Raw genomic sequence first — 18270 nt, 5'->3', positions numbered from 1 at the left:
ATGCTCTGTAATATATCAGTCCATATGTCAAAGCAATGGCTGTAAACGAGATTCGTTGAGACCTGTGCGAGACATCATAAGACGGAAGTAAAACGTACAGCGGAAATCAAAGTGACCGACATCCGCCAACGTTGTCAAAAGACGCGCGTGCCTTCTTTCAAATGCTGACGTAATCAAGCCAGACGTTTTCCCTGTGTCCGAAATCGCTCCCAACTCACTATATATAGCGTGGACGCCATTTTGTAGTGCTGTCCGAAACCTTAGTGAGGATTATGTGGGAAATACGGTCAGTGTAATATGGATTTATTATTTTGAAAACCCACCAGCCGTCTGATCTGGCACGTTTTAATTGTGCGACAGTAATGACGAAAACACCAGCGCGACGGACTCGTACTTATCCTGTCGTCTTTCCAACTCTTCTCTACGCCACGTTGGTTCGAAGTCGTATGGAATAATCTCCATCACTGATGAAGCGGGCAAATCTCGAAATTAATCTAAATTGGAATGATATGGCGATCTGGCCGCTGTGTAAACAGTTTTCAAAATGGCGGCGCTGACACTTAACGTTTGACGTCTCGCACAAGTCTCGTGGAGATTGCACGGATAAGCGACGCCTGCCGTGGACCAAACGAACTGGTCACGATATAAGGTTAATAAAACAGAAAACATAATTGAATAACACGTTAATTAAGGAATAAAGCAAGTTTAAAAATGACTTCAGTTCCCCTTTAACCTAATTCACCATGTTCCAAGCTTGTGTATATGTGTGTGTGTATATATATATATATGTATATATATATATATATATATATGTATATGTGTGTGTGTGTGTTTTTTTTTTTTTTTTTTTTTTAGGGTCCGTGTCATCATGTGATGCCTTCTTGAACGTCTTCCAGACTCATGGCCTGAAGCCTGAAGTGATTTGTCCCTGTGCCTCTTCTCCCGAGGCCTTGACTGTAGCCATACGCAGGTATGTACTAAGGTCAATGTTTGTACCTAAAGTTGGCCACATTTCACTCACCGGTCTCTGAGCAGTGTGTGTGTGTGTGTGTAGGCCGGGTGTCCCTGGCGCTCCTCTCCCTGCCAGAGCCGTCCTGTCTATGGGAGGACTGAGTCATGGAGTGATCCGTGTCAACACGGAGGACAAGAACTCTGCTCTGACTGTGCAGGATGTAGGCCACGTCATGCCTGGAGGTGAGAATAAACACTGTAGGATGACGGTGCTTTGGCTTTCTTCAACTAAATTACTTTGCGTTTATCTAAAGGCGTTTACAAGTGAAGCAGAATATAATTTAAGCATCGAAAATAAATGCATGTTATTTACCAGCTTAAGGTCGGTCCGTATGGTGAAATACCGTGACCGAGGTCTTGAAAGTACTGAGCGAGGCCCTCTGGGTCGAGGTCACGGTATTTCACCGTACGGACCGACCTTAAGCTGGTAAATAATATATTTATTTTTTTCTTGACCAAATTGTAACAGAAAATGAGAGCTCCCGAAAGGGAAAACCGAGCCGCCATTTTGAATCCTCATTCACGGCTGTAATGCAAATTGCTTCCTTCTCGGTATACAAGTGCACTTCCATGGCAGGGAAAACACTACATTTTGCCGCCTATGTAGTCCCCTATTTATACAAAATTGAGTCATTCAGGATTCAGCCATGTTTTTGCTCGGCGTTAGCAACAGTTAGAGGTTTTTATCTTTCTCCTGAAATGTTTTTTTATTTCTTCTTCCTCAGGGTAGTAAAACTCGCTTTCGCTGTGAACACTGTCGTTATCGCTATCCATGCTGTAAAATTAATGCTATTCTCCTGAGAAATGCTGGCGAAAATTTATAAGATTTTTGATAATCTTATAAATAAATCTTATTTTAAAAAAAAACGATAACTGTTGACCAAAAAATGCTACCATGTTTGTTGTTGTTGTAACTGGGGTCTGTATCGTAGGATACAGACCCGCTCGCCAGCCAATCAGAGCGCAGGATTTGATGGAAACCGGGCCGTGAAAAAAATACCGTTTGTTCTAATTTCCTGAAGGTCTTGTGGCATCTACACCAGTGCTTTAAGTGGAACTAGATAGAACTCGACGCCAACGGCGTCGATGGGGATGCCTCCGCCCGGTAGACTACACGCCTTAAGTTGTGATTTGGGGATGGACATTTGACCTCACAGTAATCGTGACCTGGTGAAATTACTTGTATTAGCCTTTGAGATATTGTGTTCACGAGGTTTTCAGACAGACATTTGACCTCACAGCGACCTTGACCTTAGACCTTTTGATCTCAAAATCTAATCAGTTCATGTTTGTCCCAAAGTGCACAAATGGTGAAAGTTTGGCGAAATTCCTTTCATTAGCCTTTGAGATATCGCAAATGGCTTGATTTCAACAAAATTTTTCTGGTATTGCGCAAGGTAAAAAAAAATTGCAGAGAATGCAGAATGTTACAGATATTTGACCAAAGTTTAATATAAAATAGGAGAATTCCATTGATCTTGCTCCTGAATTTACCCGTGATATGCACTTTAAAATCTAGAAGTGGTGGTTCCTGCATACCGGCCCACTTAAAGCACTGATCTACACACAACCAAATCCAAGCAGCTTTGTTTGCCATCCATAAGGACTAATTATACAAATATATAGATCATCATGTTCAGAGGAAAATGGCTCTTGTGGAAGACAGACCGAATGCTTTTTACACAACTGAATGTTCTGCCTCAACATTTATCGATTAAAAATTAATGGCACTTGGATATCCATTAGCACAAGAACAGAACAGAAAATGGATGTTGTTGAAATAGATGGCACTGCAGTTGTACACACAGGCTGGAGTCAGTACTGTTATTCTGTCCACATTCACTGGATATGAGCAATCACGTGCTCTGATTGGCTACTCTACTACTAGGATATCAACTCCTATACCATGAGTAGAGAAAAACAAAATGGCGGAGCGTGTTGCTGAACCAGAGGACAAAATAAAAACTCTACTCGAAAACAAAACCTCAAAAAGAAAGCAACCAAATATGGAATAAAAGTATTTGATGGTAAGAACGTATCCCCCCCCCCCCCCCCCCCCCCCCCCAAAAAAAAATATATAACTACTACTATAGCATTTTTTTTTTACAAATTGCTACCGTCATCTTGCCGGTTTGTTCACATTCTAAACGGAAATGATTTTGTCAGACATTTTGTATAAAGTTCTTATTGATAGAATTTGCAAAAATATATATATATAACTGCTAGCAGCAATAAAAGGGCCTCGCACTCGGCGCTATGATGTCGTCTAGCCTCACCCAAGGCAAATAACCTAAGAATAATACAACCCCGATTCCAAAAAAGTTGGGGCAAAGTACAAATTGTAAATAAAAACGGAATGCAATAATTTACAAATCTCAAAAACTGAAATTGTATTCACAATAGAACATAGACAACATATGAAATGTCGAAAGTCAGACATTTTGAAATTTCATGCCAAATATTGGCTCATTTGAAATTTCATGACAGCAACACATCTCAAAGTTGGGATGGGGCAATAAGAGGCTGGAAAAGTTAAAGGTACAAAAAAAGAACAGCTGGAGGACCAAATTGCAACTCATTAGGTCAACTGGCAATAGGTCATTAACATGACTGGGTATAAAAAGAGCATCTTGGAGTGGCAGCGGCTCTCAGAAGTAAAGATGGGAAGAGGATCACCAATCCCCCTAATTCTGTGCCGACAAATAGTGGAGCAATATCAGAAAGGAGTTCGACAGTGGAAAATTGCAAAGAGTTTGAACATATCATCATCTACAGTGCATAATATCATCAAAAGATTCAGAGAATCTGGAAGAATCTCTGTGCGTAAGGGTCAAGGCCGGAAAACCATACTGGGTGCCCGTGATCTTCGGGCCCTTAGACGGCACTGCATCACGTACAGGCATGCTTCTGTATTGGAAATCACAAAATGGGCTCAGGAATATTTCCAGAGAACATTATCTGTGAACACAATTCACCGTGCCATCCGCCGTTGCCAGCTAAAACTCTATAGTTCAAAGAAGAAGCCGTATCTAAACATGATCCAGAAGCGCAGACGTCTTCTCTGGGCCAAGGCTCATTTAAAATGGACTGTGGCAAAGTGGAAAACTGTTCTGGGGTCAGACGAATTAAAATTTGAAGTTCTTTACGGAAATCAGGGACGCCGTGTCATTCGGACTAAAGAGGAGAAGGACGACCCAAGTTGTGATCGGCGCTCAGTTCAGAAGCCTGCATCTCTGATGGTATGGGGTTGCATTAGTGCGTGTGGCATGGGCAGCTTACACATCTGGAAAGACACCATCAATGCTGAAAGGTATATCCAGGTTCTAGAGCAACATATGCTCCCATCCAGACGACGTCTCTTTCAGGGAAGACCTTGCATTTTCCAACATGACAATGCCAAACCACATACTGCATCAATTACAGCATCATGGCTGCGTAGAAGAAGGGTCCGGGTACTGAACTGGCCAGCCTGCAGTCCAGATCTTTCACCCATAGAAAACATTTGGCGCATCATAAAACGGAAGATACGACAAAAAAGACCTAAGACAGTTGAGCAACTAGAATCCTACATTAGACAAGAATGGGTTAACATTCCTATCCCTAAACTTGAGCAACTTGTCTCCTCAGTCCCCAGACGTTTACAGACTGTTGTAAAGAGAAAAGGGGATGTCTCACAGTGGTAAACATGGCCTTGTCCCAACTTTTTTGAGATGTGTTGTTGTCATGAAATTTAAAATCACCTAATTTTTCTCTTTAAATGATACATTTTCTCAGTTTAAACATTTGATTTGTCATCTATGTTCTATTCTGAATAAAATATGGAATTTTGAAACTTCCACATCATTGCATTCCGTTTTTATTTACAATTTGTACTTTGTCCCAACTTTTTTTGGAATCGGGGTTGTAGACTTGTACCTTATTTTCACGAGTGCATGAAATTTCCTGAGTTTTCAAATATTTCCAGGGTGTCAAATCTGTATTTTTGAACTAGGGGGCGCTATGTAGTTAATGAAGCCCACCTAGACTGATTTACCATATCAACTCAAATGATCTCATAGGACAAATGCATGTGCAAAGTTCCATGAAATGTATTTATTTTTATGATTTATTTTTATTTATTTATAAATAAAAGCCATGGCGAGCCCCTCAAAACAACATGGGGAAGTTGAAAAATCCCACATTCTGTCCAGCATGGCTGACTTCCTGTCGGGCGGAGTCAAATACAACCAAGTGAACTTTGTCCTGTATCACAAGAGTATTGATCACACCAAATCTTGTGCCCATCTGAGCAACTTCATCTCAACCGTCGCTTGTTCTTGGGGGGCGCTGTAGAGCTCCGGGACCATGCCCAGTCTCTTGCTCGATGTAACTTTGTGATTTTACGCACATTTGATCAGTGTGCCAAAATTCTTGAGTTTTCAAGCAGCATAAGTGCCTGAGCGCGCGGAGGGAAAAAAAAAAAGAAATAAGAAGGAAAAACATCCCGAAAACAGCAGGGCTTTGCACCTTGGTGCTTGGGCCCTAAAAACGCTCCGTTTCTCGAAACCAATGAATGTGGATGGAGTAAAATAGTTATCCCACTCAATCTCGTCGTACATGGCTTATAATCAACTTGGTGCTCTGCGCCTCGATTTCGTGGAATAACTGTTGAATGTTCAGGAGCGCTGCTCTCGTTTCATGTCCAAGTAATGAAGTATTGCAAGTAGGGCTGTGCGATATATCGAATATACTCGATATATCGCCGAAAATTCTGTGTGCAATACATAAAATTATTATATCGTAACTATCGAGTATTTTATGGTCATCTTCCGACTTGCGTTCGTTTCGTGTTTGTTTAAAACCTTTCCCGGTGGTTTTCTCCCTGTCCCTCAGGCAGTAACGCGAGAGGCTGCCTAAGGGTAAAGAAAACAATAACGTCACGCACTCGCCAACCAATCCCGGGCGACATCTCGGTGCTGAAAGGAACTTCCGGGAAGATTTTCTAGTTTCGGTTGTGTTGCCAGATTGGGCGGTTTTAAGTGCGTTTTGGTGGGTTTTGAACATATTTTGGGCTGGAAAATGTCAGCAGTATCTGGCAACACTGCCGGCGGCGGGAAGATTTCCTGGTTCCGGTTTACAGCGCTGACTCAGTTTGTGCAATTGCTGGTGTTGCGTAGGCTACCGTGTAAGCTCTGTCAATTTCAGCGACACATTAAAAATGGAAGCGGACGAATTGGTTCCTAAAAGAACTAGTAAGGGGTCAGTCATCTGGCATTTTTTTGGATGTTGCGAGGAGGACGTGGAACAGCAAATGCCAGTTTGTAAAGTGTGCAAAAAAAAAAACCTGTCATCACGAAAGGCAGGAGCCGGAATTATACACATCTGAGAGGCAGAGCCAGAAAACATTCAGTTCAAAAGTGTGCAAAGAGAAAAATGATGTTTTGCAGATCTCTCTCTTCTCTCCCTCAATCTCTCTCTCTCTATTGTGAATGTTCCAGTAGTTCTCAGTAGTCAGGCTAATAGCTTGGAGATCTCATCTCATCATCTCTAGCCGCTTTATCCTGTCCTACAGGGTCGCAGGCAAGCTGGAGCCTATCCCAGCTGACTACGGGCGAAAGGCGGGGTACACCCTGGACAAGTCGCCAGGTCATCACAGGGCTGACACATAGACAACCATTCACACTCACATTCACACCTACGGTCAATTTAGAGTCACCAGTTAACCTAACCTGCATGTCTTTGGACTGTGGGGGAAACCGGAGCACCCGGAGGAAACCCACGCGAACACGGGGAGAACATGCAAACTCCGCACAGAAAGGCCCTTGCCGGCCGCAGGGCTCGAACCCAGGACCTTCTTGCTGTGAGGCGACAGCGTTAACCACTACACCACCGTGCCGCAGCTTGGAGATCTATTTTTTTTTATAATTTAATGAAAGAGCACTTTTCTTATTTAGGCTAAATGTCTTTTTCAGTGTTGAGCTTGCACTTTATTGGTTTGAGCTCTGAGCAGCTCTGTATTGTGTTGCCCCTTTGTTGCAATTTTCAAGATTGTTTTTGCAGTTTGTGCCACATCTTTGTTGAATAAAAATAGTCTTATTTCAATTCAATTGTGATTAATCACGAACATGAAAATTTAAAATGTGTTGTTGAAAACCACCTGTACAGTTAACCAAGAATGTTATTTAATCTGCAGGGATTGTAGTGAAAACAGTAAAGAGTAGAAGTTAGATTTCACGGGGTCCTTTAGAGGAGATTTAAATATATCGAGAGATATATCGTGAAATGGAGAAAATGTATTGGGATATTCATTTTTTCCCATATCGCACAGCCCTAATTGCAAGTCAGAGAAGGCTAACTTGCAGTAATAATAGTAATGAATACTCCTGCCTTTAAAATTCCAGGACTTGCTGCAGGATTCAGGCATCTAATTATAGAGCGGTACGTCCTGTATGAAACAATGCGTATGGAACAATGGTCTTTATCACGTGGTGGGGGAATTATTACGCTTGGATAGAACACCTTTGAATAGACAGGATTTGCGAGGAGTGATGAGGTCACGTTCACTATGGTGCCTGTTTCCTTTGTGTTTTAGCTCTGATGTGTATCGTAAAGCCAGACGGGCCTCCTATGCTGTGTAAGACTGACGAGATTGGCGAGATTGTGCTGAACTCTCGGGCTGGTGGCACCATGTACTACGGCTTACCGGGGGTCACCAAAAATACATTTGAGGTGCAGACGTGAAATCTTAAATGTACATTCCTGAAGATGTCTCAAAGTACGTCATGTCGCTAATCTGTGGGGGTTTTTTTGGTGCTTTCTAGGTGATTCCTGTAAACTCGGGTGGAACTCCTATAGGAGAGACAGCTTTCACCCGGACAGGACTCTTGGGCTTTGTTGGTCCGGTAAGATCGAACTAACTCTGTCCTGGTTTAAGGCCATGTACACACGTAGCCGGGTATTTTTAAAACCGAACATTCCCCCCCCCCCCCCGTTTATAAAAATGTTTTATCCACACCACCTCATCTTCGAAAAAAATCCCTTCCACACATAACCGAACATCTGCGTTTTCAATCACATTCATAAGCATTCCAAACCTGTAGATGGCATTATTTCCCCAAATCCTACCCCCTAATCACATCAGAATAGCCCTCTGTTGGCGTCACTTCCGCCTAAACATAAAACATGACGCCAAGCTCGTTCGTCTGGACAGACTCAGAGACAGAATTGCTTCTAAACACAATTTTGGAGTATAAACTTCAAAAGACGCAAGAAAACGTTGATTGGGAATCTTATCAGTAGTTGGGCTTCTAAAATTAAACATGTAAATAGCACCTGCACAATAATTAACGCTTTCAAGGCACTACTCCGATCCATTACTCTTTGTCCATGCTTAATCTGGCTTCTGCAGTAAACAAAGGTCGCACGTTTGACGTCAGGGCAGATTTGTTGTCATTTTTTTGGCGCAGATTGTGACGTTCTAAAACGCAAAACTCCGGTTATCTCTGTCTACACGAAAAGGCATACACGGAGTTTTCAAAAATCTTCACTTTGCCCGGAGTTTTTTTAAATATTCGTTTTTGATGCGTTTTCATGTGGATGACAGGCCAAAACGTAGAAAAATATCTTCGATTTAGCAGATACCCGGCTACGTGTGGACGGGGTCCAAGACTGGCTTGTTGTCCTACTTTGTTCTTGTTTTGATGATTTGTGTGTTTTCTCAGGGCAGTCTGGTGTTTGTTGTGGGGAGAACTGAAGGACTGCTCATGGTCAGTGGGCGCAGGCATAACGCAGACGACCTGGTGGCAACAGCGCTGGCTGTAGAGCCGGTAAAAACGGTCTACAGAGGGAGGTGAGCTCTTCAGCTGTGCTCGACCTCTGAAATGCAAAATAAGCTGATGGGAATTCTGAAGTGTGTGTGTGTGTGTGTTTACAGGATTGCAGTGTTTTCAGTCACAGTGTTCTATGATGAGAGGATCGTGATCGTGGCCGAGCAGAGGCCCGATGCCAACGAGGAGGACAGCTTCCAGTGGATGAGTCGAGTTCTACAGGTTTTTCTTTTCAACAAAGATATGATTAAAAAACAAAAAAAAATGTATTTAAATTTAGAATCCATTCCACTGATAGTTTTTATCCCCCACTCGCCAAAAAGCCCGAAGGGGGATTATGTCATGACGATGTCCATCCCAGGAAGGGCGCTCACCTTCTGAAATCAACTCCTCTCAGAATTTTTGGATGAATTTCACGAAACTCGGCAGGATTCTTTGTTATATGTCAGTAATACGCGTATTGTAACTTGGTTAAATTGGGTCACATTTTACCAGAGTTACAGCCCTTGATTAACAGAATTATACTTTGACAATTTCATGAGTATTTTTTTTTTTTCCCCCCTTCTGAAATCAAGTCCTCTCACAATTTTTGGAGGAATTTCACCAAACTTGGCAAAAGGCATTGTTCTATGTCGGTAATATTCATATTGTTTTGTTCAATTCGGTCGCATTTTTACCAGAGTTACAGCCCTTGATGTGGGCAATTCCATGTAAATGTCAACCTCACCATGCAAAAATAAAGCAACATGTAATACATCAAAACCACTCCCAGAGATATCACCTAGGCCTGTATTTTACAGATGTGAACAAGCTGAACCAATTTGTAACCAACCTAATATGTCACTGTCAGTCTTTCTTTCTTATAATGTAAAACCCAAGCTAAAATCAACTTTGATCATGTACAATTCTATATTATTGCCACAAGCCACAGAAATGTATGCTAAAATCCACAAAACAGCAAAACAATAGCCATCCTAAATATTATTTAAGAACTTTGATAGTTTTAGCTGATATTTAGAGTTTTTCAAAGGGTTATGGTAGTTAAATTGCCGATTTTCTAAACATACGCCATGTCTATTTCAGACGCGTCACATCCATAACGGAATTTCGTCACATCCATAACGCTGACTTTTCCTTCCGAAACTCTGCATGAAATACAAAATATTTTAAACAAAGATTTTTTAATATTCACTTTGGACCCCTCTATCAAACGGATATCTCCATTTCGGCATTAGGTTTACGATTTCACAGAGTTTGATAAAAATGTACAGTCACCCAAGAAAAGTGATACTTTTTCTGTCACATCCATAACGCATCTTTTATTGGCATTTTCTGGCATGCCCTAGATGTACTATGGGAATTGTTCTTGTTCTATCACTTCTCCAGTATGGTACAGCCTTAAAATATGCAACACCTGTTTAAATACTGGGAGACAATAAAACATGCACTGGGTCATTTGTTGCCATTTTAAGTTCAAGTGTCGCGTCCATAACGCTGGAATTGCTCATTAACAACCTTGTCCTTTCACAATTTCATGAAGGTGTGCTCGCCTTCTGACATCAACTCTTCTCACAATTTTTGGACAAATTTCTCGAAGCTTGGCAAAAGCCCTTGTTATATGACGGTAATACGCATATTGCGATTTAATTTCGTTTGTGAACATTTTCCCAGAGTTTTGACCCTTGATTATTCACAAACTTGTACTTTGGCAATTTCATGAAGGTGTGCTTGCTTTCTGAAATCAACTTCCCTCACAATTTTTTTTTTTTTTTTTTAATCCCCCGCTGGCCGAAAGGCCTGAAGGGGGATTATGACGTGGTGATGTCTGTCCCGGGAAGGGTACTCACTTTCTGAAACTAACTCCTCTCGGAATTTTCGGAGGAATTTCACAAAACTTGGCAAGGTTCTTTGTTATATGTTGGTAATACGCATATTGCAATTCCGTTCAATTCAGTTGCGTTTTACCAGAGTTATGACCTAGTTGCCAGCGGGGGGGATATTGTGCTGTCAGAGCACTCTTGTTCAGCATATCTATGACTGACTGACTGACTGACCTTTTCTTTTCCCCCCTCCCCCCAGGCTATAGACACGATCCATCAAGTGGGCTTGTATTGTTTAGCATTAGTCCCAGCCAACACTTTGCCAAAGACCCCTCTGGGTGGCATCCACGTGTCTCAGACGAAGCACTGCTTTGCGGAGGGCTCCCTCCATCCTTGCAACATCCTCATGTGCCCTCACACCTGTGTGACCAACCTGCCCAAACCCCGGCAGAAACAACCAGGTACTCGCTTTTAACCTTCAGGAATTTCCATTTCTCTGCATTTGTCTCATAGCTTCAGAGTAGAGGTCTGCGCGGGACAGAGTTTTCAGTCCCGCTCCCGCATTGTGCAGTCCCGTTCCCGCCCGCTCCCGCAAAGAATTATGATTTTCAGTCCCGCTCCCGCCCGCGCCTGCCAGATTTTGTCCCGCTCCTGCCCGTAAATCCCGCATGATGCAGATGTTCGCGTTATTTCTCACAAAAGTTCTTGTCATTGGCTTGGGGAATTAAACATGCTGAGCTTAGCTGAGCTCTCCACTGACCGATCCTTCATTTATTGTAAGTTTATTGTTTAGACTCTGACATTCTGCTCACACATTGCAAGTTGAGCGCTGCATGCGCTCATGATTGACAGCTCTCGCTTTGATTGACAGCTCTCGCTTTGCACACTCGCACTCCCACTTCCGAGTCTGTGGCGTTATGATTCCAACCACGATTTCATTCTCTTCTCATATGAAGTGCTGCACAACCACAACCAGCTCCTCAGATTATACACTGTCTATTTCTAGCTTAAAATTGAACAATCTGTGCGATACACAGTCCTTTTTAATACTTTTTAATACTTTTTGATACTTAGGACTAATACTCTTGACATTTTAACGGTAAATGTACCTCTTTTTAAAGCAGCACTTACTTCTGAAGCACTATGAGCTTCACTAGAGGAGCTCTGCTCTTCTGCCATGATCGGAGATCTCAAACACGGAAGAGCAGAAAGGAATCGGAAACGTACGCGAGATTAGACCACATCCGCAAATTTAGGCATCTTAAAATGTTTTTTTATTAATGCCAAATAAAATATCCAGCACAAATTATATACGATAGACATAAAATTTATAAATTATTAATTTATTTTAAACACGTTTTTAGTTAGCGGGACTGCAGCATATCACCTCTCCCGCCCGCGCCCGCATTGTGCACTCCCGCCCGCGCCCGCAATGAGCTTTCAAAATTTGTCCCGTGCCGCACTGCTTTGCGTCGGGTCCTGCGGGAGTGCAGGGCTCTACTTCAGAGCAACCTTCAGACAATTAGGGTAAGATCCAAAACAAAGGACACACCCAAATGTAGTTTGGCATATTGCCATGGTTAAATATGTGTAAAGGATTTATTTATTTATTTATCATTGGATTCTTGGAAGTGTGTGTGTGTGTGTGTGTGTACACACATGCATCACCAGGTTTTGTGTCTTTTTGTCTTTAACAGTTGGAGTTGGTCCGGCGTCCATCATGGTAGGGAACCTGGTGGCAGGGAAGAGGATTGCCCAGGCTGCAGGCAGGGAGTTGGGCATCATTGAGGATCAGGACATGTCCAGGAAGGTGAATGAGACTAAACAACTGACTTAAGTCTTCTTCTTCTTGCATTACACCAAAAGTAGCTTATCGAGTTGAGATGCATGTAACGTGGTGCCGTCTCTGGGCACTGATTTGACTTGAAAAGTGCACATCTTAATTTCACCCTACATTTTTATCAGCAAATATTTCCTGCGTTACAATGAGTGCGTACAGTGCTGATGAATGCTTGAATCTGATTGGTCAGATGGGCTTGTTTAATTTTCTATGACATTAAGATGAGCTCTGACAGCAGTTCTAGCCAATAGAACCAGTCTCACATCTTCAGGATGGAGCTTTGCTGTTTGATAACATCACAAGCTGCCTTTTTTGTCTTATTCACTTGAGGGAGGGAAAAAAAAAAGAGATACGCTGGTGATGGGGTGACTGTAAATGTTTTAATGTAACTGGTAACATTTCATGAAATAAATATACAAGGTGGTCATCTTTAATAGACTTTTTAAAATATTCGCAAATTGCTGTGGGATGAGGAATTAGAAATTGGAAAATAATCTACTTTATGGGGGTCAGATTAACTCCGCTTCATGGCGGACCACCTTGTCTTTGATTGATTGATTATAGATGAAAGTCTTCCTGATTTACCCGGAAATCCGGATATTTGAAAGAACTCCTGAAAATCTCCGGTTTTCCGAATGGAGAAAATTATTTTTCAGATTTTTCGCGTTCCGTTTCATAGAAATTCGGTTTTGCGAGCCCGCGGCTTGTTTACGTTCGGCGACAGGGTGCCGCCATTTTTTGTAGTCTCGCAATGCTTGCTGGTGTGTACGAGACCTTATATGTTTACCGTATATACATGCCTCATGTCATGTGAATGAGATTTTATCACGATATCGTGCTTTAGAAAACACAGTCTTTCTTTTGTGTAACTATTTATCAGTTGAATTATTATTTTCTAAACAACATGTATGCAGTATTGCACATAAGATGTGACAGCATATATACTAATATATATATATATATATATATATATATATATATATATATATATATATATATATATATAATATTAGTATAATCCAGCATATATAATAAAATATTATAAGTTTTGACATCCAATAGTGAAAATTCTGAATTTAGAACAATGCACTCCTGAAAATTACTCATTAACTAGTGCAGGGGTTTTCAAAGTGTGGGAGAGTCAGCCCCCCCTCGGAGAGCAAATAAACAACAGCGCCCCCCTTACAATTTTTGTTGTTGCTATACTTAATGTTCCATTCGTATTTAAAAAATGGTTGTTGTACACATTATTTTTTTCTTTTTCACATTTTAAACATCTGTGCTTTTTAAAACATCTTGTTTTACACATTTTGAACATCTCTTAGCATCGTTAGCTAGCACCTCTTGGCAGACAACACAGTGTGGCAGTGGAGCATCTTCAGATCCAGTCCATGAAAATCCAAACTTTAAATAATCGTGGTCATACTTCCTTCTTTTTTCAGTCCCCCCAGGATTCCGCGGGCCTTTTTTGTGATTGTCGCGGGCTAAAATGTCTGATGTTGCGGGGGGTTTCCCAAAAAATTGCGATGAAAGTTGCGGTGTTTTTTAGGTTTTTGTTGCGATTACATTGCGGGAGGAAGTGAAAGTTGCGAGAAATTGTTGCGATTTTCTCTTTTTGTGATTAAAATTGAGTGATATGTTAAATATTAAGTTATTACTGAAAAACTATTGATTAAAAAAAACAAAGACACTGAGAAATGGTCCTATAAACAACTTTACCAATATAAAAGATTACCAGGACTACAAAAATGCAGAGAAATAGGCTTTACTTATCCAAATGCACCTGTTGGTTCAAAAGTTAAAGTGCAGAGAACCTCACAGCACAACATGAAGTTACCTTAAAATATAATATAAATGCCTCAGCTTTCATGTAAGAAAAAAAAACTATTAATACTAGTACTGTGTGCAGGCAGTCTCTCCTGAAGACTAAATTAAACAATTATAAACTAATAAAATAAATGGCTCAGGCTTCATAGAAGAAAAAAAAAACAATTTGAACAGAATCTCACAGTATGATGCTGAAGCTGCCTAAACAATGGAAAATAAAATACCATTTTGGCAAAAATGTTGGCATCCATTAATTTCTTGTATTAAGTAAAAAAATAATATAAAGTGCACACAGTCCTTCACTGTAAACATAACACACTTTCAGTAACAGAATTTACATAAACACTGACTCACACATCATGCAATGTTGCCAGATACTGCTGACGTTTTCCAGCCCAAAATATGTTCAAAACCCGCCAAAATGCACTTGAAACCGCCCAATCTGGCAACATTGCGCGCATGCTGCTTCTCTTGAACGTATACACGGAAGTAAGGCGGAAGGTAGTTTGTCGACGTCACCTCAAGACGACGCCAACGATTGGTCAAATTTGCGGGAAGGTTGCGGTGATTGGATATAATTGCAACACCGCCCTGAATTCGCGTTGAAGTTGCAAATCGCAACATCCTGGAGGCTCTGTTTTTTTTGCTTGGCCCAGACTCTGTCTCCTCACTCACTGTAGCTTTAGGTACTAAAAATCGATCCATTTTGTCTCCGGTAAAGGCTAGCTGAAGTTCGCTAAATGTCCGCAATAGTAACTTATTCTGGTTTATTTTTCCTCACGTTGCGCCCCACACTTTGAAAAGCCCTGAACTAGGGGAATTAAATTTGATCTTTTTGACATGTTAATCATTAATGTACATGAAAGAAAGGCTTAAAACTTATAACTTGTTTTAGTGAAAAATAAGTACTAAAATGCACTAGAATGCAGGGTTTTGCCTGTTATGTTATTAAAATTTTTTCGGGGGACGTGGCCCCCCCCAATCTTAGTTTGACTTTCAAAAGTTCAGGATTTTTTTTTCTTTGCTCCACTTTCATCTCTAATTGATTGATTCATTTGATTTTCCTTGAACAGCACACGCAGTGCATGTCGTGTTCGGGGTGTTTCCAGTTTGTATATTTATGAAATGTGGATTTCTGAGTACAAGGATAAAAGTGCAGGTCCGTTTGTGTCTTTCTGTGGTTTGGGATTGGTTTATCACTAGAAAACGTAAAAGTAACAACAAATAACTTGTGATGAACCCAGTGCAAGGAGCATGACTGCCGCTCTCTTTATTTTCCCACTCTGTGTTTACGTGGGCCTCTAGCTCTGTACATGGCCCGTGAAGATGGTAAGCCTGACTGCGAACAGCCTGTGTGTGTGTGTGTGTGTGTGTGTGTGTGTGTGTGTGTGTGTGTGTGTTGGCCTGAGCTATGACCCTCCTTTACCACCAGCCACAACAACAGTCATCTTACTTTCATTAGGACTGAACAGAAATGGACTTCGTAATCAAAGCTTTTCTCAGTAACTCATGCTCGTAATTGGAGTGTTGTAATATCTGCTTGTGTGCACACTTTTACTCACGGAACCAAACACACACTTCACACGCTGTGTGCGGCTGCCACCGCCATCTGCTCGCGTTGTCAGATTCAGCCGGGGTAGCAGATAATCAGATACTTAACTAATCTAACGGAACCTTTAGCAGTCCGTAACATGGCCGATTCCGTTAAGACTTGGATCGTTGTCCGATTTGAGCAGCTGCTGGTTTATTATACAAGTGTATAACGATACGGTTTATCAGATTGAAGTTATTCTCAGAGTTCAGGAAATCTGATAATCAGATTATTCGTTGTTAAATTTCTCAAACTAGGCTGACCTAATCCTCACTGAAATTACTGAACCTTCAACATTACACTTGAGAAATGGTGACAAAGCAACGGATGCTTTTATGTACAGTAGTTTATTTTGGACACGGATACGTACTTGTAAATGCCACAGAAGCAAGGATTTTTTTTTTCCCCTCTCCTTAGAAACTTTGTTAAAGAATATACAGGGTTCCCATGGGTCGTGAAATTTCTGGAATATCGTGGCACTTTAAAAAGTCTATTCCAGATGTGGACGGTCAGGGGATTTGATCGTATTTTGGGCCAAGTCATGGAATATCAGGGAATTTTATTTCGCGATTTAAAATTTTAGTTGCCGTTTTGGGAAAATGGTAATATTTTTTCCATGCAGTATTTCACGAGGTTTAAGCAGTGAAACTAGTTTTTGTGCTGAAGACATCTGTGAATTTATTAAATAACGCATTGATGGGTTTTAAAACACCGTGGTTGGTTTTTGTCTGAGCATTTAAGGCAGCCTGTTTTTTTTCCTGTTTCTAGTCAGTGTTTCTCAAACTTTTTCAGACCAAGGACCACTTTATCCATTTAGAAAAAAATTTTCAGGGGCATTGTGGCTCAGGTGGATAAGGTGCCATACCATAAATCTGGGGACCCGGGTTCGATTCTGGCCCGAGGTCATTTCCTGATCCCTCCCCGTCTCTCTCTCCCGCTCATTTCCTGTCTCTACACGGTCCTATCCAATAATAAAGGTGAAAAAAGCCCAAAAAAAATCTTTAAAAAAAAAAATTTAAAAAAAAATTTTTTTTTCAAGGACCATCATATATACGCCTCTCAGAAACCCGCAGACGGATCAAGTCACAGCTGTCTTCTTTCAAATCAACATCCTCCTCTAATAATGACCATTGAGGAGAAAAAAAGCTCAAACTGTGGGGCTGCACCTACAGAGGCGACACTGCATGGTGCAATGCAGTGTCCCTTGGCAAGAAGGTCCTGTTACTCGACAACCCAGCGAGGCTGAGATGGTCGCAGGAGCAGACTTGTTGCATGTTACGTAGATGGTGCCGAGTTGACTACCAAAACCACGATAGCCATTAGCTTGCAACGCCCTTTGTAAGGTCTTGTTTTTAGTCCTGCAGGGTGACATGCCACCCTGCTCCCCCACCAGTGAGTACTGGTGGGGGAGCCGGTTTAGACGCCGACCACCCATCCATACGGCAGGTCATACTGGGTTACATGTTGCCAGTAGCAGACACCAATCAAAAACTATGCCTGACCTGACAAGGACCTCCTAACCCCCTAAATATCCTGAACAAAAAACAATGCGCCTACTTCAACAGTATATTACAAGTTACAGATGAATGAAATGACGGTTTTACAAATAGTACAGCCAACTCCCTCATCGTTATCTTTCTCTTAATGGGAAGACTGGTGCTGCTTATTCTGATAGATCAGTCAGTGCGTTTTACATGCACATAGAGAAAATCGAATTTCTGCCGTAGCCCGACTGAAATCGAAGTTCTAAATGCCATGGAAACACCTTAGCTCGGCTGAAATCGAACCGAACTGGATTTCTCGTAATCGAGCTACGCGACCTAGATTATGCGATTGTAGCCGAGCTACTTAGTGCATGTAACCCTATCGAGCTACGTAGTCGAGCTACTTACTTCAGCACTGCCCCTTCCGGAAGTGACAAGTGACGATTTCGCGTATAGTTCAAGTACAACGCGATGGTGTACAGAATGTTCAGCAAGTGCTGAGCTGCTTCGTTGTTGTCCATCTTCTCTCTCTCGATGTTGCTGTCCTCGTCATCGTTCTTCTTGTGAACACGGAACTGATAACTTTGTTGATACTCTTGAATAGCTCTTCTTCATGACGACAACCGGAAGTGTACCAACACGATGGGGCGTGTAGCGCCACCTGTGGCTCGGGTGCACAATGTACCTCACACAATAGCTCGATTTCCTTGTGTGCATGTAGGATTGGATTTCTCTGGCACCCCTGCTGGGACCCTTAGCTCGATTTGGATGTGCATGTAAACGCACTGAGTGAAGCAGTGTCTGGCTCCAAACTGGACAGTTTTAATCTCATATTGGGGGCCACGTTGATCGGGTTGCGCTGCTTTGTTTTCTCAAACAATCAATCATCATG

The 18270-nt window shown here is 41.6% G+C and overlaps 1 protein-coding gene across 1 annotated transcript in view; it reads left to right on the top strand.

Annotated features, from left to right (window-relative positions):
* dip2ba (disco-interacting protein 2 homolog Ba) overlaps positions 1-18270 on the top strand; it is a 183655-nt gene that overhangs the window by 133017 nt on the left and 32368 nt on the right. The window contains exons 17-24 of the mRNA XM_060938440.1: positions 856-970; positions 1055-1194; positions 7583-7719; positions 7812-7892; positions 8712-8839; positions 8924-9038; positions 10896-11097; positions 12334-12446. Of these exons, the coding sequence (XP_060794423.1) occupies positions 856-970; positions 1055-1194; positions 7583-7719; positions 7812-7892; positions 8712-8839; positions 8924-9038; positions 10896-11097; positions 12334-12446 (1031 nt within the window). The remainder of the gene's footprint in view (positions 1-855; positions 971-1054; positions 1195-7582; positions 7720-7811; positions 7893-8711; positions 8840-8923; positions 9039-10895; positions 11098-12333; positions 12447-18270) is intronic.

This window comes from Neoarius graeffei, chromosome 13 (assembly GCF_027579695.1).
Source record: "Neoarius graeffei isolate fNeoGra1 chromosome 13, fNeoGra1.pri, whole genome shotgun sequence".
In the NCBI taxonomy this organism is placed as follows: Eukaryota; Metazoa; Chordata; class Actinopteri; order Siluriformes; family Ariidae; genus Neoarius; species Neoarius graeffei.
Note: the sequence above shows the minus strand (reverse complement) of the source record. Positions and strands in the feature narration are given on the sequence as shown.